This window comes from Trachemys scripta, chromosome 11, assembly GCF_013100865.1.
Source record: "Trachemys scripta elegans isolate TJP31775 chromosome 11, CAS_Tse_1.0, whole genome shotgun sequence".
NCBI classification, from domain to species: domain Eukaryota; kingdom Metazoa; phylum Chordata; order Testudines; family Emydidae; genus Trachemys; species Trachemys scripta.
In genome coordinates, this window is record NC_048308.1 from 1,749,850 (window position 1) to 1,776,116 (window position 26,267).

The 26,267-nt window shown below is 57.5% G+C and overlaps 1 protein-coding gene across 8 annotated transcripts in view; it reads left to right on the plus strand.

Moving 5' to 3' along the window:
* The window catches only part of TNS1 (tensin 1), a 250,960-nt gene that overhangs the window by 104,579 nt on the left and 120,114 nt on the right, over positions 1 to 26,267 (plus strand). For all 8 annotated transcript variants that reach the window (XM_034785186.1, XM_034785187.1, XM_034785188.1 and 5 more), the window contains 2 exons: positions 11,036 to 11,074; positions 23,893 to 23,934. In XM_034785186.1, the coding sequence (XP_034641077.1) occupies positions 11,036 to 11,074; positions 23,893 to 23,934 (81 nt within the window). The remainder of the gene's footprint in view (positions 1 to 11,035; positions 11,075 to 23,892; positions 23,935 to 26,267) is intronic.

Consider the following 26,267-nt stretch of genomic DNA (forward strand, 5'->3'; position numbering starts at 1 on the left):
GGCTGGGATGATTTAGTTGGGATTGGTCCTGCTTTGAGCAGGGGGTTGGACTAGATACCTCCTGAAATCCCTTCTGACCCTGATAGTCTAGGATTCTATGATCTGTGTGAGTTCATTCGAGAGTGCGGTGATTGTCTGATTTCACCCCCATCGCTGTTACTGGGACATATAGTGCACTGGATGGGGTGCAGCACATGTGATGGGCACGTGTCGGACCCGTGGAGCTTGAAAGGTGCATTGTGGCGGGTGAGTGAGCTTTTAAAGTCATCTAAGGGGACTTCTGCATCCTGCACAGAAGGGGCGGATGGAGCTCCAGGCAGAAGATCCGGGGTGAAATGCTGGCCCCATTGAAGTCAATGGGACTTTTGCCATTGACTATCCTGGGGCCAGGATGTCACCCCAGCTTCTCCTCTTCTAGACACCAGCTTTTGCGTCCCTGTGCGAGCTGTGTTGCTGGAGAAGATCTTCACGCACGGGCCTGGCGGAGCACCCAGGAATACCCTGCAGGGGAGGGCAGGGGCTGGCTCCTTTCCACCTCTCCCACTTGTGCCTCTGTTCCCTCTTGCCTCCGTGCACCCCTCACCTGTGTGTGCAAAGAACAAATACGGGCCGGGGTAGGGGCCGGGTCACTGCAGCTGGGGCAAGGCTCCAAGGTCCCTTCTGGGGACAGGCTTTGTACCTGGGAGCCTGATGCCGAGAGGAACCGGGATGTTGGGACTCCCGTTGCTGTCCCAGGATCAGGTCCTCACAGAGAACGGGGCTCACAGCCCTGGGGAACGACGTCCCCCATGGATCCACCGAGCCGGAGCAGGAAGGGCTGCGCGGGCGTCTCTGATTTGCCTCCACCCAGGCCTGGAGGGCTGAGGCCTGGGGTCAGAGCAGAGCCCCCTCTCTGGCCATTGATTCTATTGATACCATGGTCCCAAAGATGGTGGTGAGCGGGGCCTGTGCCCTGCCTTGGACCCCCCGCCCCCTGTCGCGGGAAGGTGCATTGCTGGCGTGCGAGCACTGCTCAGGGGCTGGTTCTGTTTCGGCCCAGGATAAAACATGTTCCCCATTTGCCCGTTTCACTGGCCTGCACTGACTCTCGGGCACCTCAGCTCTCTTTCCCTCCCCTCCCCTCTCCTGTCTGCTTTCGGTCCAGCGAGGCGGGTCCGGAGTTGATGTTTAGCGCCCAGTTCCATTACCTGCCAGATGCCCCCTGCGAGGGCAGCCGTCCGTGAGACAAGGCCTGGAACTTTAGTACGTAAACCCACACATGACTTGGGGCCCACGTGCCCAGGGAGCGCCTGCCGATCGGCTCAAGTGAGATCAGTGGGGTTGGGCCTGCGGCCCGCCTAAGGTACCCTCCGGCATTGAGGGGGGCTCCCGGCCTTTCCCACCATCAGATCTCGCAGTGGGGATGTTTCTCCCAGTCGCTGGCCAGTGCTGCCTTTAGCATGTTTCACGGGAGAAAGGAGACAGGCTGGGGCTGTGTGGACTATAAAGGGGATTCTGTCTGACGCGCCGGTTCCCAGCCCGCACTGTCTAGCATCACCGCTAGGGGTCTCCCCCAGAGGCCTGGCCCGAGCAGCCAGGGGATGGGAGAATGGGTTCAAGCCCAGGGTTAACCGGCATCCCCGAGCGTGTAGCCGGAGGGGGGAGAATGAAATCCCGTGGCCCCATCCTGGGCCGGTGCTGTCGTGTGAGGCCTGTCCCCTGAGGACTCAAACGCTTTGGTCCAACTGCGGCTGCAGGAATACAATACAGAGCTCAGTAACGGCGTGAGGCTGAAAGGCCTGTGATATACAAGAGGGGAGACTGATCCGCTGACCAGCCCTTCTGGCCTCACGCTCCGTGAAAGGCCTCGCCCGCAGGATCTACGCTCAGTCTTAGGGTCTCAAGCGGGAGCTCCCTAAATGCTGGCACTTCGGTTTTTTTTTCCTCATGCAAAGGCCTAGAGACACTGTGTAAACAGCCCTCCCCCCGTAGCCAAAACTCGGCTCGTGAGCGGGTCCAAGCAGAACATTCCAAGCGCTCTGTGGATCGGCGCCAGCCCTGGAGGGCAGGAGAACGGGGCCTTTTATGGTAGCATTTCTCCATTCAAATCGAAACCCCAACCCAAAACAAAACAGCGCCGGGAACACAAACACGGCCGCTGGAAGGCGCAGCTGGGGAGCAGCCCAGGAGAAGGGACCTGGGGGTTCGGGGTAGAGGAAGAGCCAGTGATTAGCAGCTTGCCTGGCACAGCGTGAACGACGGGATGGACGGGGGCTGGACAGGGAGGACAAGCAAATAACCCTGCTTGTGGCGGGCGGCTGGGGAGGAGAAACAGCGTTTCCTTTTCAGTGCCATTAGCTGATTACTGGTAACCAATGAATCCAGCTCTGGAACTGACCTCACAGAGCCATGCGGTGAGCACAGATGAAGGGCAAGATTCCCGCCCTCTGCCCCCTCACAGCCGTCAGCAAACTGCAGGGAGCATCTAAGGGGACGAAACGCCCTAGTCAAGGCTTGTCCCTCTGATGAGCTTTCCACCAAAGGGGCCAGGCCCTGCCTGGCATGGGGAGGGCCTCTGGAAACGTGGCAGAGGCTACCTGCTAGTCACACACCGGTCCCCGGGACGTGGGCAGGTGCCGCGGCGCAGGGTTCTGTTGAGAAGCGAGTGAGAACCTGAAGATGTAGCAACTCCTGGAACGGAGCAGATCAGACCAGGCAGGCGTGGTGGGCAGCCCATGTTCACAGGCTTGTCTACACTTGGACATTTACCGCAGTAGCTATTCTGATGTAATTATCTAGGTATAAGCCCCATGTGGACTCTCCTCTTCCAGAGTGAGAGCACCTGCTTGTGGGTTAGCTTAATCCACTTTGGAGTGATTGTTTGGGAGTCGCTCCTTCGGTAAGTTTCCAAGTGGAGACAGATCCTGAGTGGGGGAAATGCACTCCTGTCCCGGAGTCCCCGGGCGATGCTCTGGAACTGCTCCCCACAAAGCCAGTCAGGACTCTGGGGAGCCCCCTCTCCCTCGGAGCAGACTGTCTTCAGGGCAAGAAGCTCACATGGCTTCACCTCCTGGGTCTCTCCTGGGAGCATTCAGCATATGCCCCTCCGTGCATTTCCCACAGCGAGTCCGCCCCGGCGGGGTCCTGGGGAAGCCAGAGGGTTCTGCACCCCCCCACTTCGCAGTCAGACGTGACTCTCAGCCAGCCAGTACCACAGAGGTTTATTAGATGACAGGAACACGGTCTAAAACAGAGCTTGTATGTACAGAGAACGGGACCCCTCAGCTGAGTCCATTCTGGGGCCCAGCGAGCCAGACAACCTTGTCTGCCCTCACTTCCCATCCCCAGCCAGCTCCAAACCAAAACCCCCTCCAGCCCCTCCTTTCTGGCCTTTGTCTCTTTCCCGGGCCAGGAGGTCACCTGATCTCTTTGTCCACCTTTAGCCATCCCCTTGCAGAGGGGAAGGGCCCCGGCAATTTGTTGCCAGGAGACCGAGTGTCAGACATTTATGCACGCTGGAGACTTAAGAAATGCATAGGGGAAACTGAGGCACCCACACAGTATTCAGAGGAAACATTGAGAACAGTCCCACTTCGTCACAGCTCCTTGGTGGTATAAGCAGGGGCACAACAAGTGGGAGTAGGACAGACCGTTTACTTTTGTTGGCAGCATTGGAGCTCTGAAGACCAGGCCTGGTAGGGAGAGACTTGAGAAAGGGAAGGTTAAGAGGTGACGTGCTCATGCTCCTTTGTAGGAGAAGATTTCTGAGAGTAGGTGGCTCGTCCATCTAGGAGAAGAAGGAGCAGTGACATCTGTGGCTGGAAGTTGAAGCTGGAACAAGAAATAAAGCATTTAACGGTGAGAGTCATGAACCACTGAAGAACTTGCCTAGGGATGTGGTAGAGCCTCCTTCACTTGGAGTCTTTTAAAATCAAACTGGCTCTGTCTGCCCCAGCTGAACCGGAAATGACAGGGCTTGATAACAGAGGCGCTGGATGAGGTTCCTTGGCCTGCCATGTGCTGGGGATCAGACTCGATGCTCAGAACGGTCCCTTCTGGCTTTGAAGTCTATAAATCCAGCGTTCCGTGGAAAGGAGGGGAGGGACTCCAGATTCCCCCCAGTGTAACCAAGAATGAGCCCTCAATTTGTTGCCATTCCTTCCTGGTCTCCAGCCAAGTGACTCTTTGGGTGGTGGGTCCATGGGCAGTCCAAGGACAGCCTGGCTCACCAGCCCTTGGCAGACCGGTGGGAATTACCATGGGTGGCTCCCCGCAGAGCAGCAGTTTCTGGACAATGTCTCTGAGTTGCCAGGAAAGACAGAGGCCTGTGGTGGGAGCAGACCCGAAGGAAGCCTCCTCGGGAATCGGGAGCGTCCTTGTCCAGATGGAAAGAGATTTGGCCTGAACCTCCGCTGAAACTCAACCCACGCTGGATTGCTTTGGGAGGTGTGAAATGGTTGGATTCTTCTAAATCATTTTTGGCTTTCCAAGTTGAGACTGGGAGCAGAAGTGCCAGGGCAGAACAGATCCTGGCTGGAAAACTCAGAGAACCTCCAGTGCAGGCAACCGAATGTTGGGGTCTTCTCCAGATGTTGTGATGACCCCGTCGGTGGGAATGCCCAGCTTTTAGCAAGTGACAGGAGCCGTGAGCTAAGGGTCCAAGCCCCGGCCTGGGAGTTGAGAGAAGTCTGTTCATTCCCGGCTCTGCTACGGACACACGGGGCTGTAACCTGGGTGACTCCCAGGGGCTGGGGAATGGGATCCCAGGGTGGCTGCCCGTATCCACGCTGCCACCTCTGCAAAGCAGGAAACAGCAGCCTGTGAGCCCTCCGGGTGCAAGCAACACTGGATGTCCTGCCCCTAGAGGTCCCACCTGACGGAGCCGACCACGTTCCCTGATTGGCCCAGGTGCACTAGGCAAAATACCTGGAGGCTGTTTGTGCCATAAGGCTGCCACAGACCCTACTGTGTGCTCCTGATCTCTGGCCTGTGCTCCTGGTTCCAGTTCCCGGTTCCCTGCCCCGCTCCTGACATCTCGCCCTAACTCTACTCTGGCTGGCGTTCTTGGCTCTCCGGGGCAGCTCATCAAGTTCAACTCCGACCCAGTCCCACGGTGTGACATTGGTACGGACTTCTGCCTCTGCCCTTAACCCTCTGCCCTGAACTTGGACCACGTTCTCGAGGCCCCTCCACCCCAAGCCCTGGCCTCGTCCCGGATCCCATAGCTGGAGTCCTGACACTGTATGACCTGGGGCACATCACTTGCTCTTTCTGGGCCTTGATGTTCCCATCTGTAAAATGGGGACAATTATAGCATCGTAGGACTCCAAGGGACCCCGAGAGGTCATCTAGTCCAGTCCCCTCCACTCATGGCAAGACTCAGTATTATTATCTAGACCATCCCTGGCAGGTGTTTGTCTAACCTGCTTTTAAAATCCCCAACGATGGAGATTCCACAACCTCCCTCGGCAATTTATTCCAGTGCTTAACCACCCTGACAGTGAGGAAGTTTTTCCTAATGTCCAACCTAAACCTCCCTTGCTGCAATTTAAGCCCATTGCTTCTTGTCCTGTCCTCAGAAGTTAGAGAACAATTTTTCTCTCTCCTTGTAACCAGGGGCGGCGAGTTAAATGGGCCCGTGGTGCCCGGGCTCCAGGAAATGTGGTGCCCAGAACTGGACACAATACTCCAGTTAAGGCCTAGTCAGCACAGAGTAGAGCAGAAGAATTACTACTTGTGTCTTGTTTACAACATTCCTGTTGATAAATGATGTTCACTTTTTTTGCAACAGTGTGACACTGTTGACTCATATTTAGCTTGTGATCCGCAGTACTCCTTCCTAGGCAGTCATTTCCCAGTTTGTATGTGTGTAACTGATTGTTCCTTTCCAAGTGGAGTACTTTGCATTTGTCCTTATTGAATTTCATCCTATTTACTTCAGGCCATTTCTCCAGTTTGTCCAGATCGTTTTTAATTCTAATCCTATCCTCCAAAGCACTTGCAATCCCTCCCAGCTTGGTATCGTCCACAAACTTTATAATGATCCTGACTGCACGGGTGCACGTCAGTCCGACTTTCCGGTTGATTGTGAAGTGCTTTGAGATCCTTGGATGGCAGGTGATAGTAGAGGACAAAGCATCATTGTGTGAAACTGGCTTTAAGATTAGGACCCAGAACTATGTCTCAGCTTCACCCCCAATGCCCAGGGGTGTTCGTGTTGGGGGTCTTCATAGATTTTGAGTCCGGAAGGGACCAATATGATCACCCAGTCTGACCTCCTGCATCATCCAGGTCAGAGAACCCCCCAATGATTCCTGCAGCAAGACCGTCACTTGTAGTTGAGATAGACCCTATTGTCCTAAAGAGACGTCCTAAAGGGTTCAAGTAATGGAGGATGGACCCCATCTTTAGATCCATTGTTCCAGTGGTTAATTACCTCACCGTTAAAACCCGGGGCCTTATTCGTAGCCTGAATGTCTCTAGCTGCAGCTTCCAGGCATTGCACGGTGTCCAGCCTCTGCTCTCAGAAGTCTGTTCCCCTTGCGGGGCTGGGATAAGTTAAACGGAGCCCGTTCCTTCAGTCTCTCGCTGCGAACTGGCTTTTCCAGACCTGGAATCTTTCCCAGAGCTTTTTTCTGACCGCTCTCTGGCATTATCAGGCTTGGTTTGGCTGGTTATCGAGATGTGGGCCAGTCGTGGAATTCAGCGCTGGCTCCGAGTCCAAGGCTTTGCGATGCGGGATTTGCTTTGGGGTGCTGGGAAGACTCCTCAGAAATGTCCGTCCATCCCAGGAATCTCAGCACAGAAACTCTGGAATGATGGGTGCAGAGAAACTCCAGTCGCTTCCCTATGTCCGTCCGTCGCGGGGGAACATGCAGGGGCTCGGGGTTTAGCAGCTCTTGCTGGGAAGTAGCTGTGGCCTCCCTGGCATGGGCGTCTCAGTGCCGTATCAGTATCAACAAATAGTTTTGAGCCACAAGCTCCTTCCAGGAAATTCTGGGTTGGATTGACTGTGCGAGTGGCAGGACATGCCGGGCGGAGCGGAGCTTGGCGTGTGGTGGGGGGCTGGGGCGGTGGGAAAGTGAGCCGGCAAAACTGGCCTTACGCTGCCCTTGACCCTGTTTGACTGCAGTGGATAAAGATCACCCTGCGCCGAGCGGAGAAAAGGGCCGGTACAGGAGCGGCGCGAGTCCCAGCTGTTGTCGCAATCAGGACGATGGCTGGGCCACTCTGCCCGGCTTGGCAGGAGCGCGGGTTTGAGCCCCTTCCAGAGCCATTCGATACCCAGATCCTGAGTCCTTTGGCAAATCCGGACCTGAGCCAGGGACCAGAATGCGGACCCTGAATACGGAGCAAACAAAGACCGAGGTTAATTGGCAGTAATTTGCCTCTGGTAATTACTGGAACAATAGCTTGGCTGGTTCGTCTGGCGTCTGCAGTCTTTTGCTCCACTTCAAAGGTTCCGTACCCGCTGCCTAGTGCAACTTTACATAATGACCCCGGGCCCTTCCGCACTCCGAGCACAGGCCCCTGTCATTTGAGCTAAAGGAGCTACTCGGCTGGCAAGTAGCAGTGGTAGGTTGTTACCCTCTGCAGCCCAGCCATTAGAGGAGGCCACTGTTGATAGCAGCCGAGACCTCTCTTCACACAGGACCGCAGCGTCCATAAGAGCAGACAGCGCTGTCGTCAGCTACTGCAGGGATAGAACTGATGATCTGCTCTCTGAGCACACGGCCCCAGCCCTCAGGTTGAAGGGCAGTCTCCATCAGGGAGGCCCGGTTTCAAAGAGCTGTAGTAATTAACCCATTAGTTAATTCAGTAAATGAGCTCTCAGGAGGATTACCCCTAAATACTCCCCTGGTCTTAATACAGAGCACTGCTTCAGCCTTTCCAAACATTAATCCTCAGCCCAGCAGCTTCATACCCATTCAGCAGATGGGGAAACTGAATCACGGGGTGGGTAAGGGACATGCCTGAGCTCAGAGAGGGCCTCAGCATCAGTGGTGGGGGGAGGGATAGCTCAGTGGTTTGAGCATTGGCCTGCTAACCCCAGGGTTGTGAGTTCAGCCCTTGAGGGGACCACTTGGGGATCTGGGGCAAAATCAGTACTTGGTCCTGCTAGTGAAGGCAGGGGGCTGGACTCAATGACCTTTCAAGGTCCCTTCCAGTTCTAGGGGATGGAATATCTCCATTAATAATTATTATTAGAACCAGCAACCAAAATGAGGCGTCCCATTCCTGGGCTCAGACCGTGTTCCTCGGCCTCTCTCTTGCTTCTGTTGGGGTTTGTCTTGCCATGCCTTCAGCCCCTAGATAAACCCATTCATCCATCAGTGCCTGTCCCCAGGGTATCTGAGCACTGAGCCAGCCCCTGTGGGCTCCCCCCGGCTGTCGCCGGCTGGGCACTACCCCGGCAGCTCGCCGGGTACGACAGTAACAGTACACCACCAGTCATTTTTTCAGTGTCTTTCATTGAAGCTGCTTCTCCTGGCGCTGGCAAGTGGCCGATTTAAGGCGGCGGAGAAGTGACACGTAGTGCGTTGCAGGTGCTGCGCAGACAGACGCTCTGGCACGAGCACAGGGCAGGTCATGTGGGCTGCTGGGGTGGACTCTGAGGCTCGGTGAGCGGAGGGAAGACGGCTGTGAGGCACAGGGAGGGACCTGGCGGTGCTGACCGTGACCAAAGGTTAATGCCCCCGACGCGTGGCAGCAGCCAGCGGCTACTGTGACAAGCTCCCAATGTAGGAGATCAGCTTTCCGGCGTGGCTCCAATCACGCAGCATTTCCTTTCTTCTGTGTGAGGTCGCTGCAGCTGTTGTGTTTCTGGGAGCAGCAGCTGGGAGGGAGAGGAGCAGTGGGAGGGGGGCACGTCATGTTTTGGGGGCGCAGCTGCCACCCGGAATAGCCAGCCTGGATTTTCCCTTCATTTCCCCTCCAACAGCTCTTCTCTTCCCCTCCCTTCCGGGCGAGGGACCAGAGCCAGCATAAGCCTCTTTGAATGAGCCCGACAACCATTCACTTGCACCAATGTGAGTGACTCGCCGTGTCACGGGAGGCTTGGCACGATGCTTCTTTGTGCGTGCGAGGCTCCGGCTGCGAGGAAAGCCAGAGGCCGGCTGCTTGCACTGGGGTCTGTGCAGAGTGGGGGCAGCGTGGACAAGAGACGTTGCAAGGGACGGTTGGGCTCAGCAGAGGGTTCTGTGCGTCCTGCATGTGACGGAGGCAAGCAGGTGAAACGCCCCTGCTGAGTGTGCCGGGGGATCCTGCCCGGCCGTGGAGGCTCATGCCACGTTAGCTAGCAACGGTGGCACAGCGGGTGCAGGGCGCGGGGGAGTGGCTGCAGAGCAGGAATGTTCTATAACATACCCCCCCCCCGTGCCCAGCGGTAGCAGATGCCAGGGCCTAGCAAGAGGGTTTCTCGCTGGAGGAGAAATCCGTGGCACGCACTCAGAGTTCACACGTCGCGTCATGTGTTTATACAGCGGCCTAGGGCCCAGGTGGTCACAAAGGACAAGGAGGCAACCGCTGCTTTAGCCATCCCAGCCCAACTCTACTGCCTGGTTTCCAGGGAGCAATGCTGCCCCAAGAACTGACTCCGGCTAGGGTGAGTCAAGCTCCCCTGCCATTTGCAACAGCTCCCCCAACCGGAAACTGCATCACAAACCGAACAGCCGCGCAAGCATTTCGCCAACAGTGTAATGCTGCCACCGGGTGACTCCCACTGTAATGGGACTAACCAGCCATGCGGTCGCCTTCTCCATGCTGGAGCCAAGTGCCGGCGTTCCCAGACCTAGCCCAGGACTCCTTCAGGATCCTACCGTCTAGAAACAAGGAAACCCGCCTAATTTCCAAAGTAGTTGTGAAAATCTAATCGCTCTCCTCCTTCAGAGGCAGATTGATTCCTCCCCCTGTCAGACAAGTCACCTACTGTCTGCCCTTCAGCCTGGAACGTGCCAGGAAACTGTCAGATCCCCCACCTCGGCCCTGATGTGAGAGGGGACTTGCGCTGGAAACAAAGGGATGCAGGGTTCAGGCAGAGAAAAGGAAATCCTTTACACTTAACTTGGTGTAGTTCACTACCGGGGGGGTGGGGTGGGGGGGTCATTGAGGCAAAAGCTGAGGCTGGACTCCAGATTCTGTAACTTCTTTGCTGTGTGAGCTGAAATGGTGTTTCAAGGGGAGCCACTCTCATGCTGCAGGGCCGATCACCAGCCGGGGTCAGGAGGAATTTCTCCTTTCCTTGGTATAACACAGCGCAATTGCTCAGGCTCATTGATGTGTTCCCTGCCGCCTCTGAAGTGTCGGGGGTAGGTCAGCACCAGAGCGGATGGAACCACATGGAACGCTCCCCGTTCTTGGCATCAGAGGCCCTGCTGGAGTGTTGCACGCCGATCAGTGATGGGCTGGGCGCGTGGGTTAAGCTAATCCAGGAAATGATCATGGGGGTTTTGCAGATGTGTGTGCAAGGCCCGTGCTGGCGTCTCAAAGCTGTGCCATGATTAGAGAAATGACCTCTGGAGGGGGTTGATTTCAGTGTACCACCAGCCTCTGGGTGTGTAGGAGCCTGTGTGAAAAGCAGTAGCCGGCCAAGTACGCTCAGATTAACGCCTGCAGTTAATACAGCGGCTCTCCCTCACATAGACCCTGGGCGGGCCAAGGATCGGGGAAGACGGAGCCAGGGCCCTGGCGTGTTTGGGGCAGTCGGGTCCATGGGCAGATCTCCCTCTTGTGAAGTGGTTGAGCGTTGTGCAGAATGGAAAGGTGCGGTAGCCGTCGCCAGGGGGTTCTAGACTGGGCCATCGCCCCCTTCCCTCTGCAACGTCCCTGCGCGGTTCAGCCCTTCTCTGGTCCGCGTGCAGGAGTGCAGCCATTCGCCCGAGCTGACCACAGCCGCATCGCTCGGACGTGACGGGGGTCTCCATGGGCAGGCTCCTAGCAGCGGTCCCCCAGCCCAGGTCGCGCCATATGTAAGATGACCGAGAGCCCGGTCTCTGCTTTGCTGTGCCTAGGGACTTGTGACGTTCTAACGCTGGGTCTTTCTGTGTTTGCTTCGCAGGCGGCTACCCCGTGTGCGCCTCCCGTCAACTCTGAGCTGGTAAGTGAGCCGACCCCTCTTCCCCTGGGCACTCTGGCCGTGGCTTCACGGTGGCTCTTGCCGCTGCAAAAAAGAACACCGTGAAACAGCATTGGCACCGGGGGAGGGAGCAGAGCACAGGGTTGGGAACCAGGGGAGCCCACATTCTTGGCTCTGCCTTGGAGCCAACGGTGCCTCAGTTACCCTCTCCGTGCCTCAGTTTCCCTCTCTGTCCAACATGGTCCTTTCCTGTGGCAGGGGCAGTGGGATGCTGTGAGGGAAGGAGCAGAATTATACGGAACCATCTGTAGCGTCCATTAGGGTGTCAGTGACCAACTAGCTGGCAGTGCTCAGCTGGCCCAGAGGGAACTGATCCCCAGTGGGTGACCTGGAGTCTCGAAGGGCGTGGATGGAAAAGGGAGAGGAATGATGGTCCAGGGTGTTAGCCTGGGACCCGCGAGACCTGGGCTCGAGTCCCTGCTCTGCACAGGCTCCCTGGGTGGCCTTGGCCAAGTCACTTAGTCGCTCTGTGCCTCAGTTTCCCCTCTGTAAAATGGGACTAATGGCCCTGCCTCCCAGGGGGGTTGTGAGGGTCAGTGGATTGAAGGCGGCGAGGTGCTCTGATAGTATGGTAAGGGGCGTGGGGGTTCGTAGATAGGGCGGTTGGCATGAGAGGGTTGTCTCTGTGTCGGGGGGCACTGTTGCCTCCCGGTCAATACTGAACTACAGGATTTAGCAGGTGATGTATAGCTAAGGGAGCCAGGTTCGCGAGGAGGAGTCACTCCCAGCTCGGGGCTAATGCCGATCGGGAAGTTTCTTGTGGTGCCGGTGGAGCAGGTCTTGGTGCTGGGCCTCCTGGGGTAGTTACATACTGCCTGCCGCAACAAGGAAAGCCCCTGCGGTTTCACTTCTCTAAACTGCAGCACTGGTTACTACCACCGCCCCCCTGTCAGCGGCGGGTGAATTCCCTCCTGACGTGACGAATCTGGGCTGTCGCTGTGCTCAGACCCCGGCGAGAGAACGTGGATCCCCCTGCTCAGAAAGAGGCCCCTTGAGCTGCAGGAGAATCGCCATTAGCAGTATAGGGCCTATGGCACGCAGAGGAGCAGTTCCAATTCCCTCCCGTAGAGGGCAGTGGTGCACACACACACTAGCCGTTTATATGTAGGGGTGGCGTCACAGTTGCAAATGGCTGGTGTATGATGCATTTTGGCCTCAGGATCCTCCGCTGATGGCCTGTATTCACTTTCGGAGGCCTCATCTCAGCGCAGCGACTCTTGAGGAATTGTTGCTTGCCACAGATCGGCGGTTCCACTCCCCGTGCCACTTGCTGTTGGGTCGGCATGGGAGCGTTATTCAGAGCTCAGAGGTGGCTCTGTTCTGGTTCAGCCCGCTCTGTGGGCCTAATCCATGTGCCATGGGGGGGCGATAGCAAAGGGGAGGCGGGGGATGGGAGGCAGATGCAGCAGGCGTTCCTGTTCTCAGGGCCTGGCCTCTCCTCTGCCACCTCCCCCGAGCATTGGCCGTCACAGGTGGGTCGGGAATTGCCGGGAACAGGTGTCTATCTCGGTGCGCTCGTTTTCTGGCCCTGTGCACTCGGAAAGCCCTGCAGGAAATCAGCCTGGGAAACCTGCATTCAGGTCGGGACCCAGTTCTCCTTGCCGAATTCTAGGGGACGGATAGTCAGGATGTTTGGTCTGGTCCAGGATAGAAACAGGGCCGAGGTGCCATGCTCGGATCCAGACCCAGGTTAGGATCTGGCCCAGCCCAAACCCGTGGGCTCTTGGTCCGGGGATCAGTTCAGCCTGGGATAGAGATACGGGTCAGGGCTAGATCCGCAGCCCCCATGAAGTCTGGGGAGGGGCTTGGGCCACGATCCATTTATAACACATGAGCCTTAACCCATCCCAATGACATTCCGTTCCCATCGCCCCAGGGGCACACTCGGAGTCCACCACCGCCGAGTAATTCTTGTCCTCGCCGCACCCCGGTGGTCTCCTTTGACATTGGTGGGCCGGGGCGCGGGGGTCTGCCATTGGAGAATCTCTTCCTGATGTGGGCTCACCCAGTTTGCAGTTCCCTTCTTTGTGCGTGACGCTCTGCCGTCCTCAGCAGCCAAAACTCGTATGTGCCGCGGGCGGAGAACAGCGGGGACCCACCAACGCAGCGGCAGGGAATTGACTAGGTGAAATAAAGCCGGATGATGCCAGTTGATGAACTGTGCCCCCGCCAGCCCCGCTCCTGATCTGACCCGGGGGGAAATGCCGACTAGGATGGTGACCCTTTGCCTCGCCCGCTGTCTGCAGGACAGCCTGGAAAGCCCTTTGGCTCTGCCCCAGGCGGCAAGAGCAGTGAATTCCTAGGGCGGGTTGGTGGGCAGTCATGGAGCAGGGCATTCGAGAAGCGATGTGGGACCGGCGCTGCGTCTGCCCTGTGCCCGATTGACAGCCGAATCCCTAGGGAGGGGCTCTGAGCACTGAGCCGTTGTGGCCCCGATCCAGCAGGGCACTCGCGCACGGGCCGCGGTCAAAGGGACTTTAACTCACACAAAGAGCTGGGCGGGAGCAGGGCCTTGGCTTTTTGCCTCCTCCGGGCTCTTCGAACCTGCGGGCCACCCCTCCGAGCTTGCGCCCTGCCCGCCCAGCCGCAAGTCGGACACGTGGTGCGTCGGAGCCTGGCAGCTTGGAGATAAGGGGGTTGATTGGGCACCGTGCCACCGAAGGGTTATTTTGACATCTCTGCGGTTAATGCAAGGAGCCAGCGGCTCCACCCGCTGTCCCCAGGGCGGGCTTTTCCCTGCCTAGAGAACCCGCCGGGCTTTCCTGGGAGCTGGGTCCTGCCCGGCGTGGGTGTGGGGTGCTGAGCTGGGGAAGGGGGGCCTGATCCGGCACTGACGGAGTTAGTCTGCGCCCAATTTCTTCAGCAGGCCTCCAGCTGCCGGAGGGCACCAGGGGGCTGAGGGTGGGTCTGACTCCATTCAGCAGAGGACAGCGCCTCGCCTGGGCTATAGCTAGGATGTTACCTAACGGTAGCTCCGCCCGACAGCAGCACTGCTCAGTGATTTATACCCCTCTCTCCAGACCAGTGGTCCCCAAACTTTTCAGGGTCGTGCCCCCCCTTACCCCTGTCCACCCCCCCCACCGGGGGCGAGAGCGGGGCTGTAGCTCCGGGGGTGGGGGGACGTCGACAGGGGTAAGGGGGCCACAGCTGGGGGCGGGGCTGGTAGCGAGGGTGCAGGGCTGTGAGCGGGGCTGTAGCTCCGGGGGCGGAGTGGAGTGGACAGGGGTAAGGGGGCCAAGGCTGGGGCTACAGCTTGGGGTGGAGCCGTCAGCCGGGGCCCCTGGCATGGAACCTGAAGTGGGGACCCGGGTGTAGGGTTGGCAGCTGGGGCCAGGGCCAGGAGCAGAGCTGGGTGGCGCTTCCTCCCTGCCCCCCATGGGGGCTGGCCCGTACCCCAGCCGTGCCCCCCCCAAATGGTCCTCCATGCCCCCCAGGGTGGTGCACCCCACAGTTTGGGGACCTCTGCTCCAGACCATAGTGTGAGGCGGGGGCACAGCTGGCGTGGAGGTGGGAAGCTGCTGTTGTCTGTGTGAAGCCAATGTTGGGCACCTTCTGGCAAACAGCAGAACGCGACCATGGGCCGTTGCCACTGAGTTTCTGGGCAGGTCCGGTCCTGCCTTGCCAGCAGCCGGCAAAGTGCCCAGAGAGCTGGCGGCGCCAGTCCCAAACCGCCAGAAGCCCTGGAGCAGCCCCCCCCGTGGTTCCCTGCCAAATCACAGGAGTGGCTTAAAAATCTCGAGATTTTTAAAAAATGTAGACCTGGGGGGGATCTCCGCCTTCTGTTTCTGAGCCTTTCAGGGGGCCCCCGTGTCCTGTTTTCAAGTTTTTCTCTGCCACCCTGCGTTGGGAGGGGGGAGGTTGGGCAGGAACTTGTTTGTTTGGAAATGCAAGCTGAGAGTCTCCTCCAATCCCGGGACTCCGGGAGCTGGGGCTTTAAGGACATCGAATAGCTTGAAAAAATCAGCAGAGTTGGGAGGACCCCTTGACCACGCCAATGAAATCCTTGCAAAACTGTCCGGTGCAGCCTGTGGCTGGGTCCACTCCGCCCTTCAAGGGCAGCGCTGGGATCCTCAGGAGGGCAGCTGGAGTCAATTAGAGGCAGGCGTAGGGGCCGGGCCGTTCCCCACCTGCCCTCCTCTGGACGGGTAACCACCACCACGTGCCACTGCCAGGCCGGCCGGAGGGGGACACGCAGTCAAAGGTCCAGAACTGAGCAGGGCCCTGTGCAGAGCCTGGGCTCTGGTTTCCTTCAGAGCCTGGGGCGTTTTCATCCCTCCCCACCCCACACACACACCCCCCGCTCCCCCCCCCGGGGAGACCACTGTAGCAGATGTGCCGCGGGCTCGTTTGCTTTTCTCTCATGCTGTTTAGATTGAGGGAGATGATTATTTTCACCTCTTGTTTTCCCTGGAAATCTTAATGTAAGTCAGGAACAATTAAGCTGACAGGCCACAGGGAGCTCTTCGCCAGAACGACAAACAGGAACAATTCCCAGCAGGTCTCTGCGGATAGAAGAGGACCAGGGAATTGCTAAAACAGCTGTCCCAAGTTGTTCCATCTGAGCTGTGAGCCGTGTGCATCCTACGGGACGAGGCGCTGGCTTCTCCTGTCAACAAGATCCCCTCTGGGCTCCGCTCCGAAAGCCGCGCCATGCGTCTATTGAAATGTGCCGCTGCTTTGCTGTTGTAGGGTTACTTGCGCGGGGTGGGCTGTGCTTTGTCAGTGGAGGGCTGGGCTAGGGTTATTATTGTAGGGTTCCTTGTGGGCACCAGGCACTGCTCGCTGGCTTTGTTATTGTAGGGTGGCTTATGCATGCAGATCTGCCAACAGTGATTGGTTGTTGCAGAGATGGGACTTTGAACATGTTTGTTATTGTAGGGTTGCTCCTGCGAGTTGGCCTTTGCGTACTGTTATCATAGTACGTGGTTGCCCTTTGCTGGCTGTGCCAGGTGGGGCGGGGTTACCCACTGTGCTCGGAACAGACCCCCTAGGCCGCCAGGCACTCGCCATAAACCCGTGAAGCCCCTTCCCCCAGCCCTAGTCACTGGGGCGGTGTCGCCAACCGGGTCTGGGCTTTAGGAGGAGCCCGAGGGAGGTGAGAACTGGCGCTGCCTGTGCTGGGACCTCCCGGGGGACACCCAGACTCAATTCTCCAGGGCTTTCCCCGGCGCGGCAGTCACGCCACCTCGCCCGTGAGCGACTCCATCCCGGGACGCGAACTGGGGCGAGCGGGAGCACTGACAGATGGGAGGGGTGGGCTTGGTCCTTCCCCTGCCGGCCCAGGTTCAGCTCCTCCCTCTGCGTAGCAGACGTCCAGGGGGTCCAAGCCACAGGTGCGAGGAGGGGGCCCTCCCTGCCGTAGCAGCTGGGAGGAGCTTCCGCCTCGCCCCAGATACCCCGGTGATGGGCACAACCTAGGCAGGACAGGATTGAATCTCCTTCACAGACCTCCATCTAGGACCCGAGTGAGGGGATGTTTCACCATGTCCCTGATCTCCTCCCCAAGGGGTATCATTGATCCCCGAGAGGCCAGGTGCCCACCCCATCCCCTGACTGATGCGCTGCCCCCTACTGTTGGCAGGGGGCCCGGCTAAGGGTGGCCTCCCAGTGCGTCCGCTTGCTCTTGGTTGAGATTTAAGCCCAAGACGCACCAGCTGGAAGCCAGCCCCCCAGGGGGGCCTGGAGTATCTTTCCCCTGAATCTCAGATCCAGGCCTCTGTCCTCTGGTCACAGGCAACGGGAGGAAGTTACCATGAGGAAACAGGCCAAATAAATAAATCCGGAATTAATTGGAAACACCATCCATGTGAAAAGCCAGGGCTTGTCTTTCACTCGGGGAGGAAGTGGGCTGCAGAGAGAGCCTATTGCAAAGACCCAGCCAGAGGGGAGTGCGGAAAGGCCGCTGTGGAGTGGCTCGGTGCGGGAACGAGGGGGCTGGGGTCTGCTCCGAAGGCTTGGCTTAGGCCCCTGGGGCAACAGACAGGCTGATTTCTGACTTGAATCTGACAGTGCAAAGGAGGGAGAGGAAGAGAGTCTGGCTTAGCGTGCATGGGGAGGGGGAGTGTGCATGGGGCAGCATGCATGGGAGTGGCTAAGTGTGAGATGCGTGAGTGAGTGAGCGTGGGAGTGGGTGAGAACGTTCATGGGAGCGGGTGAGTATGCGTGGGTGAGAGCGTCCATCGGAGCAGCAGTGGGTAAGAGGGTGCCCGGGGGGGCGGGTTAAGAGGGTGCCCGGAGGCGGGGGCGAGGGGGCCTTGGCGTGGATGCGAGAGGGCCCAGGTGTGGGCATAAGGAACGGGTGAGCAGGTAACTGGGAGTGGGTGCCCAAGAACTGGTGCGAGGGTGCCTAGGAACTGGTGCGAGGGTGCCTGGTAGCACGTGAGGTATCAGTTGGTTTTGCGTGTGCACTGTAGCACTGAAACACCTTCCAGTCATGCGTTAAGCAACGTGATAACATCTGTCCCATGTTGCTTGTTCTCTCCTCCAGTCCCCACACGGAGAAGCGTGTGCAGCGTTTTGGCAGGGTCCTAGGCTGGGTTCGTTTTGCCCTCTCTCTTCTGGCCCCTTTGTCCCAGAGTCGGGGTTTCTGTGCGGGCCAGTGCTGGTGTCTTGCTGTCAGCCAGGAGGCGTCGGGGTGACAGTCCTGCAGGCCAGTAGTAACAAGCGCTGAGTGATTTTTGGCCTGACACTTGGAAAGGGATTAGCACCCGCCTCCTGCCACATGGGGGGCACTCGGAATCGCTCGTCTCTTTTGAAAATCTTGGCTTGACATCTCCTGTGCGTGCACGGCGCAGGCACACCCGGGGCAGCACGCACCCCTGCATCTTCTCAGGCCAGCTCCGACGTGCCTGCGTTCTGTCTGGGGTGATCTCTCGAAGGTCTGCTCACACCGCCCCCTGCGGCCCTTGTGAAGCAGGGCAGGGCTATTCTCCCCATTGTATAGATGGGAAACTGAGTCACGGGGTGACTAAGGCCCGGATCCACAAAGGTGTCAGGCTGAGGGGCTGGAGGAGTGAATTCAGTGGCAGTCAGGAGCCTAAGACCTTTGTGGCTCTGGACTGAAGTGACTTATCCAGGGTCCCAGAGAGAGTTTGTGGCGGAGCAGGGATTTGAACTGTGGTCTCCCAAGCGCTGAGCTCACCATTGGACCATCCATCCTCTCAGCTCTGCCCGCACAGCTTAATTAACCCTTGATCTCTCTGCTGAGGCTGCAGTGACCAGACCAGCTGGAATCGATGGCACCGGGGGCGTTTGCAAGGACCCCGGCCCGATTGGAAATGAGCTAAGAGGCACCGTGCTCATTTCACGCCAAATCTTTCCAAGCTATTATCTGCTGCGCTTCCCCCACCAGCGCACCGTGGTCTGTCTGGCATTGATCCAGCTGCTGTTATCACAGGCTGGGGTTTAATCTCCCCACGGCACATCCATGCCGTGAACGCCGCGAGGAGCGCGCCAGTCCCAGAGGAAGCTCGCCAGCCCGCTCCAGGATACTTATCTGGAGAAAAACACACAGTCTTGTCCGTTTGGGACCGTTACTGCGGTGTCAAGAGGAAGCTGATGGGGGTGTGAGTAGCCCAGCCCAGTCTGGAGATTACGTCCCAGGCTGGCTCGCAGGCCCAGTGCATGCCAGAAACGAGATGGGGAGTCCTGTGTTTGGTGGCTAGAACCGGGGCTGGAGCAGGGGGCTGGGTGGGGAAGGCGGGTAGGGGGGATTTGTGACACTGCCCGCCTTGTAAATACCTGCCACGTCCCAGGCAGATGAACGAGATGGCTCCAAAGGCATCTCCCGACACTGGCAGCGCTGAAATAGACCAGGGTCTCCACCTGGGCCTCCCCGGCGTGCACCTCTGCCCAGATATGCCGGGGCCACCAGTCACGCTCGCTGTCCGCGGAGGTGCCGCCCTCTCCGATTGGCCCCGGCCTGCCCTGTTCAGCTCACCCGCGTCGGCTTAGCTGAGAGAAGCCGGAGCTAGAGACAGCCACGAAGGCCTCGGGCCGAACGGAGCTGATCCGGAGAGGTGCTGAGTTCCCATTGCGCTGCCTCAAGCTTCCCAGGCTCCCATTTCCATGGGATTTCCATGGGAGCCGGGGTGCTGAGCCCTGCTCAGAATTAGGCCCGTGGTCGGCGGGAGATTTGCAACCAGCAGTAACAGCTGAAAGCTCAGGGCCGGGGATCACAGCTCTGGGGGATCTGCCAGAAGAATCGCAGCTTCACTCAGACAAGCTCATCGATCCTTGGTTAAGTCGCCATCGCTTCCCTCTCCCGCCCTGAGACCTCCACGTTATTGCTGCCAAGAGCCTAGATGCCAGGGGGATGGGCACATGTCAAACTCTACAAGAACTAGCAGCAGGGGAGAGCCCTCAGAGGGCTGGTCTTGAGAAGCCCCGCACTGGCCTGGCGAAGATGCTGGTGGAAACGGACAGAGCCCCATTGGCCAGCGCGGGGGGCTGGGTACAGCACTCCCCCCGCCTCCCCCAGCCTTTCCCCAGCAGCTGGTGTCTGGAGACTGTCCTCAGGCAGGAGCGTGGCTGCTCGGACTAGATGAGGCAGGTCTCGTGAGCCACCTGTTGGGGGATATTCTGTGCGGAAGGGGAACGGTTTTGCTGCTCCGTCTCCTAGCAGGAATGCGGCAGCTCAGGTTTGCCCAGTTCCTCTCGTCCCAGGATTCCTGCTCTCCGAAGGAGGCTTGGCTTCTCCCTGGCGGAGGTGCGCCAGGAGGCCGTGGCTGCTTTGCTGCCGGAAGTCTCTCTTTTTGTGTACCCTGTTCTCAAACGGTTCCTTAAGGGGTTGTTGCATTTGTCCCTCCTGCCTCCTGGGAATGGACCCTGGAAACCGCCAGAATGAGAGATCCCGCTTAACCCAAGAGCAGAGCGACCTCACTAATGCCTTCCCCTACCACTTGCCGTCCTAGCTGGAATTCGGCAACCAAGAGGCAGGACCCTGCAGCCCCTCCTCCATTGCCAAGTTTGCAGGAGACAGGGTGGTGTTACATCTCCAGGGGCTTGTTCCTGGTTGGGTGAGGATTCCATCCATCCTTCCACAGCCCGGCTGCCTCCGCGTCTCGCCTGCGTCCTGATCTCAGAGACTTGTCAGGCTGCTACGTGGCTATCGGTTCGCACCGGTGCTCAGTGCCGCTGTCTTGATTCTTGGAGCCGCGTTGGATGCCGGGTTCTGGAGGCTGCTTCTGCTGGGTGGCCTCCCTCTGAGCCTTGCGAGCCACCTCTCGGGGAGCGATGGGGGTGGACGGGGAATCGTTTTGCTGCCTGCTCTCCTGGAGCCGGCTGGAAGGGGGAACATTGCTGAAGCTCCCTGGAGGCGTTGCCTTCCCAGATCCATGCCGACCGGCCTCGTTCCCTGCTGCTTTCGAGCCTTGACTCATTAGGCAGAAGATCCAAGCAGGGTTGGAACCACCAGCCCGTAGTGTCTTGTGTGGAACATTCCGATCCGCGGGCGGTGGCCATGCCCGGTCCTCAGCATGAACTGATTTAGGACCAGTCCCAGCCGGGTCTCAGATCCTCCCGCCAGCCCCTCAGTTGAGGGTGGCTCTGCCGCACAGCCCTTGGCCAGCTCCATGCTGGTAAATAACCGTCCATTCCTCAGGCCGTTCATGGGGTAGAATGAGAAGGACTGCGAGTCTGGGAGGCTCCGAGCGACCTAACGATGCTCCAAGCCGCAGGGACCAATACGCACCCTGTGGCGGCGCTTGTCTGTGTGTCCCGAGCTAAACCGTGGCAGGCCGGGGCTGGTGGCAGGTGTTGACAACAGGAGGCGCTACTACCCCTGAAATGGACGTTTCCTGGCTCCCGGTGCAGCCGATTACTGGCATACCAGTGAAAAAGGTCCACAGTAATTATCTGCAATACACAGCCGTTTAGTGAGAAGGAATTACACAAGCGGTAAAGGGGTATATTAAGCACATAACTCCTACGTTAGACATTAAGAGCTCTACGTTAAGAGCGATACATTCCTCTTAACGAGCCTCTCTTTCACAAACAGGCCCTGCGCTAGCCTCACGCAGTTCCTGCTTGGCAAACAGAGGAGGTGGTTACCAATTTCTTCCCTCCTGGTCTGTTCTTCTCAGCCCTCTGGTCTGTCTCGGATTCCCACGAGGGAAGGCCTTGGTTGCCTTGAGACCCCTCTGGTCACAGTCCCATGCGAGCCCACGGAGCAGAGGTTTGGCTACTCTGTCTAGCAGTGTTGCTTCTTCAAGCATCAATTAAGGAATCCCAACCACAGTAATTTACTTTGCATGATTTTTATACTCTTTTTCCTCAGAGGACTCACATGCCTTAAAAGCATGCCCAGTGGGCGTGTGGCTACTAATTTTACCTAATTAGTGGTTTAGATGGGGCTGGGGGTGGTGGTACCATAGGAAGATCACCCTACGTTGACTCACTCATCAATCGTTCACTCTATCTCTCTGCATGACGTTCCTGCTGTAAGGTCACTATAACCAGGTCGGCCTGTGCTCCTGGCTGGAACTTTATACATGTGATATTTACTTTTGCACGGGCCCCTATTTGCCGACCCATAGGCTCAATATCGATCGCACACGCAGGCGTTGCCCGTTCTTCGCCAAATCTGCTTCTGCGTAAAGGGGCCCTGCTCCTAGGATCCTCTGCAGCCCTTCAGCCATGTTTCAGTCATGTCAAGCTATGCTCACACCCTTCATTCATCACACGACCACACCAGTTTGGCACCATCCCAGCAGCAGGGAGCCAGTTGGCAGCAGGGGGCATGGGTGGGTTCCGAGGAGCGTGAAGGACATGGGGAGTTCTCCCCCACTGGCTGTCCTTATTTACGTCGGCTCTTCTCAGGGCCGGCGGGCAGCTGGGAGTGCAGCCTATTGTGATACCCCAGCTCGGGCATCGCGGCAGAAAAGTGACTTCTCATTTGTTAGTATTTATTGAGTATTTATCCCTCCCAGGGGCGAGGGATAGCTCGGGGGTTTGAGCATTGGCTTGGTAAACCCAGGGTTATGAGCTCAATCCTTGAGAGGGCCACTTAGGGATCTGGGGCAAAAATCAGTACTTGGTCCTGCTAGTGAAGGCAGGGGGCTGAACTCAATGACCTTTCAGGGTCCCTTCCAGTTCTAGGAGATAGGACATCTCCATTTATTATAAATTGATATAGGGCCACTCTATAAAATATCCGGTCCCTGTCCCAGCATATCCGGGGTCCTCTTTCCCATTCAGACCCTGGCCAGGACATATACAGACCAGGCTCGGTTTGTTAATTATCCTCTTATCTACCTGTCAATTTTCACTCCTTTATCTCTTCACACTGGCAGCTGTCAGACCTGGTAAAATCTCTCCGCAGTAAAAGGAGAAGTGGTCACTGTGAAAGATCCCAGCGTTTTACAATGAGAGCTTTACGGACCATATATGGCTTTTCCCCACCCGAATTTACATATATGCACATTGTCTCAGTTAACACTGGGTTTGGTCAATTCCAGGAGGTTTTAGACACCAAATGACCTTTCTGGCAGTGAATACAAGCTCCCGGCTGTAAATAATGTTAACTCGTTGTTTCCCCGGCTAGACCTGATCAATCACTATGCAGCAAAGCATGGGTGCTGACTCGGTGGGTGCTCTGCGGCTCAAGCACCCATGGAGAAAAAAATAAGGGGTGCTCAGCTGTTGGGTGACTGCTGGGAGGCGCTTGGGGAGGGGGGAAAGGAGCGAGCGGCAGGTGATTGGTGGGCCTTGGGGGAGGGGCGGAGCAGGGGCAGGAAGAGGTGGCGCAAGGGCGGAGCCTTGGGGAGGGGGCGGGACAGGAAGAGGCAGAGCGAGGGCGGGGCCTCGGGGGAAGGGGCAGAGTGGGGGTGGGGCCTCGGGGCAGAGCAGGGGTGGAGCACCCATCGGGGAAAAATAAAAGCCAGCGCCCGTGATGGAAGCAGACGTTTAACGTTAAGAACATGCTGATGTCCCATCGCTCGTTGAACGCGAAGCAGGCGCTGAACTCAGCATGGCCAGCTTTTGTGACTGTTAGCACAGCCTCCCAATATTCGGTGTGTTTAAGACCCCGGACGCTGGCATCAGAGAGAATCTCTGCGCTCCTTTTTTTTATTTAAAGTCAGTTTTTTGGACCTGGTGGTTGAGACAAGCTTGTAAACGTGACCTGAGCGTGAGCTGAAAGTTCAGCCACCAGACCGCAGGGAAAAAAGCACCCACCGTTTGTAGCGATCCCATGATTTTGAAGGCAATCTCACGACGCCGGGGCCCGACTCGTGCTTTGCGAAGGCATGAAGTTGGCGTTGGTGTTCTTTGTGGAGTGGGGACCATGAGCCTTAAGTCTCAGGCCCGGCGACCCTTCAAGCTGGGGGTGTGACTTCCCGCTGCAGGAGACATACCCGCGCTAGCTAGCGTGCTTTAAACAGAGGATAGCCATGGTGGTGTCCAGGGCAAGCTGCCCCGAGGATGGTCTCGTGCGAGACACGGGCCTGGACTCAGATGCCTAGCCCCTCCCACTGCAGCTCCTCCGCTATTTTTAGCATGCTAGCACGATCAGAGCTGGTGCTTGTATGTCTCCTGGAGCTGGAATTTTCGCCTGTAGCTCGGAGTGTAGGCGCTGCTCTGTGAAATCCCATCCCACCCGTTCAGAGCCATGGTCAGGATTCCAGGGATTGCTGGCCTGTGATGCTTTCCTTCGAGCCCAGAGCGGGGAAGGAAATGGGACAGTTTAGCCTGTCCTGGGAAGTGTGGAAAAAGAGTCAGAGGCACTTTTGCCGTGGGTGGAACCTTAACCCTCTCCTCTCTCTCTCTCTCTCTTTCCACAGCCGTCCAACGGGGAGAGCACCGCCAAGCATGTAGACGCCACAGTAAGTGACATGCCTTCGCGCATTCGTATCGATGCTAGGGATTGGGCTGAAGGGCGGGATCCGGAGTCCGAGGCGACCGAGTCTCTGATGGCTGAAGGGACTCCTGTTCTTCTCCCTGCATCGGTTTAACGACACCCGTTGTGGTGTGTTGCTCCCATGTGGGATTTATTTTGTTAGCAAGGGAAGACGGAGGCCTGGAGATTCGGCCCGCTTCCTGGTAAGGAGCATGGGGAGTATAGTCCATCGAGCAATTTCCTGTCCTGAGAAGTACTATACTGAGAAGTGCCACTAGAGGGCGACAATTCACGACCTGCAACTGGTGCATGACATGCTAGATTTGAGGTCTTCTTCCTGAGCTGAAATCAGAAACTGTCCCCTCGAATAAGCCGCGGGTTGTGCACCTGCTGTGAATTGAGCTGAACGGCCGTGCCGCAAGCACCGTGGCTGGGCCAACTGGCTTTGGAAACCAGAGAGCTGATTTCAGCTTTCTCACGGATCTGGACCGCGTCTGGGAGCATTTCTGCAGAGCCGAGAAAGGGCTGATCATTTTAATTCCCACTGCATCCTGGGGGCCAGGTGGGAGGGGCAGAGGACTGGCTGAAGACCCATGCTGGAGGTTTTATGGAGTCTGGCCAGCACTAGGAATCTCCTGGGAGATGATCACCTTGCATAAGCTGCTACTGAAGTTCTCCCTAAATAGACCCATCCAATCTTCTGTGGTTCTCCCAGCACCGTGAGCCTATACCCCCATCTCCCCAGACGAGGGTGCGTTGGAACCTGGCTCCGCTGCTGTGGGCCTAACGATCCAGCCCAAACAAATTAACTAGAGCTAAATCATGTGGAATTAAACTGAACAAGGCTTCTGTCTGCAGCAGCAAAACAGCCCTTTGTTGGCACCGGGTTTTTTTCCATTACGTGAGCAGCTGTAAACATCCTTGCGGGCGTCTGACAGTAGGATTAAGGGCTGTTTATGGCCACGAGGCAGCAGCAATGCCTGGGGCTGTGCAATTGAAATTTGCATCTGACCTGCGACACCATTCCATAGGGGGCATCGTTAGTGGCAGCAGAAGCTGCCAAGCGGGGGGGTTACAGTAGCACCTGGAGGCCCCATGGTGCCAGGCACTGCCCAGACACAGAGTAAAAGCCTCTGCCCCAAAGATCTTCCAGGCTAATTAGGCCACAGAAGGTTTATTGGCCCCATTTCACAGATGGGCAGTTGAGGCAAAGTGACATGGCCAAGGACAAACAGAAAGTTGGTGGCAGAGCTGGGAACTGAACCCCGAGTTCCCAGGTCCCTGCCTCAGGGCATTCATGTGGCTGCTTTGCTGGAGCCGTTGCTGATCAGTGTGTTTATGGGGATATAAGAACTTGGGTTCGTCATCGGTTTCAAGAGAATAATGTATCCTCTCTTCCCTGCCAGCACCCAGCGCTTCCCTGTGCTCGCTTGCCACCCCTGCTAGGGTAAATGCTCTGGGGTGTGGCTAGCGTAATGCAAACAGCCTGGGGTTTCGTTAATTGCCAGACCTGGCTCCCCTCTCCCTTCAGGGGTCACTTGCGATCCCGTCTGCGGAAGGGGAGCAGGGGGAGCCGTCTGTGAATCGCAGCTGGCGGCAACGTTTAATCCCATGAATCGTGGCCAGCCGGATCATTTCTCAGTGAATCAATACAAGAAAAGGTCATTTCAATGCAATCAGCATGTGTGCCTGTGTCGCCCCCGGGTGGCTGGCTCCCGCACTACAAGAGCTGGCTCCTTACGGCTAGGAGAGCTTTCCTTTAGCTCAGGCAGTAGGGGCTTGTGTTTTTGGTGCTGAAGGTCCCAGGTTTGATCCCGGCTGCCGGCTTGTGGTCTCAGGTTCATTACCTTAGGGAGGCAGTTTGGCCGAGTGGCTAGAGCACTGCACTGGGACTCATGAGACCTCGCTCTGCCATTGGCCTGCTGCGTGACCTTGGGCAAGTCGCTTCCCCGCTCCGTGCCTCAGTTTCCCTCTGTGTCAGATGGGGATGATGAGCCCTCCTTTGCAAAGGTGATTTGAGAGCGACTGTTGAAAAGCACGGTGTTAGAGCTAGGGGCTGTCGTTACATCATTTCCCCCTGACTTTAGCCGGCAGGTTCAGTGCAGGCTTCCCCTGCCCCACACTGTCGATGCACCTTAATGCCTCCCCTTCCGGCTCTGCAGCTAGGCAGAGCCCCTCTGCAGGGCAACCCAGCCAGGCCCCATCTCTGGAGTGTGACTTGGCCAGAGGTCTGCCTGAGCCACGGTGTTCGTTCAATTTACACGAAGTCTATTCTGCAGGGAGTGAAAGGAGCCGGTGCAGATTGATGTCAGACGGGTG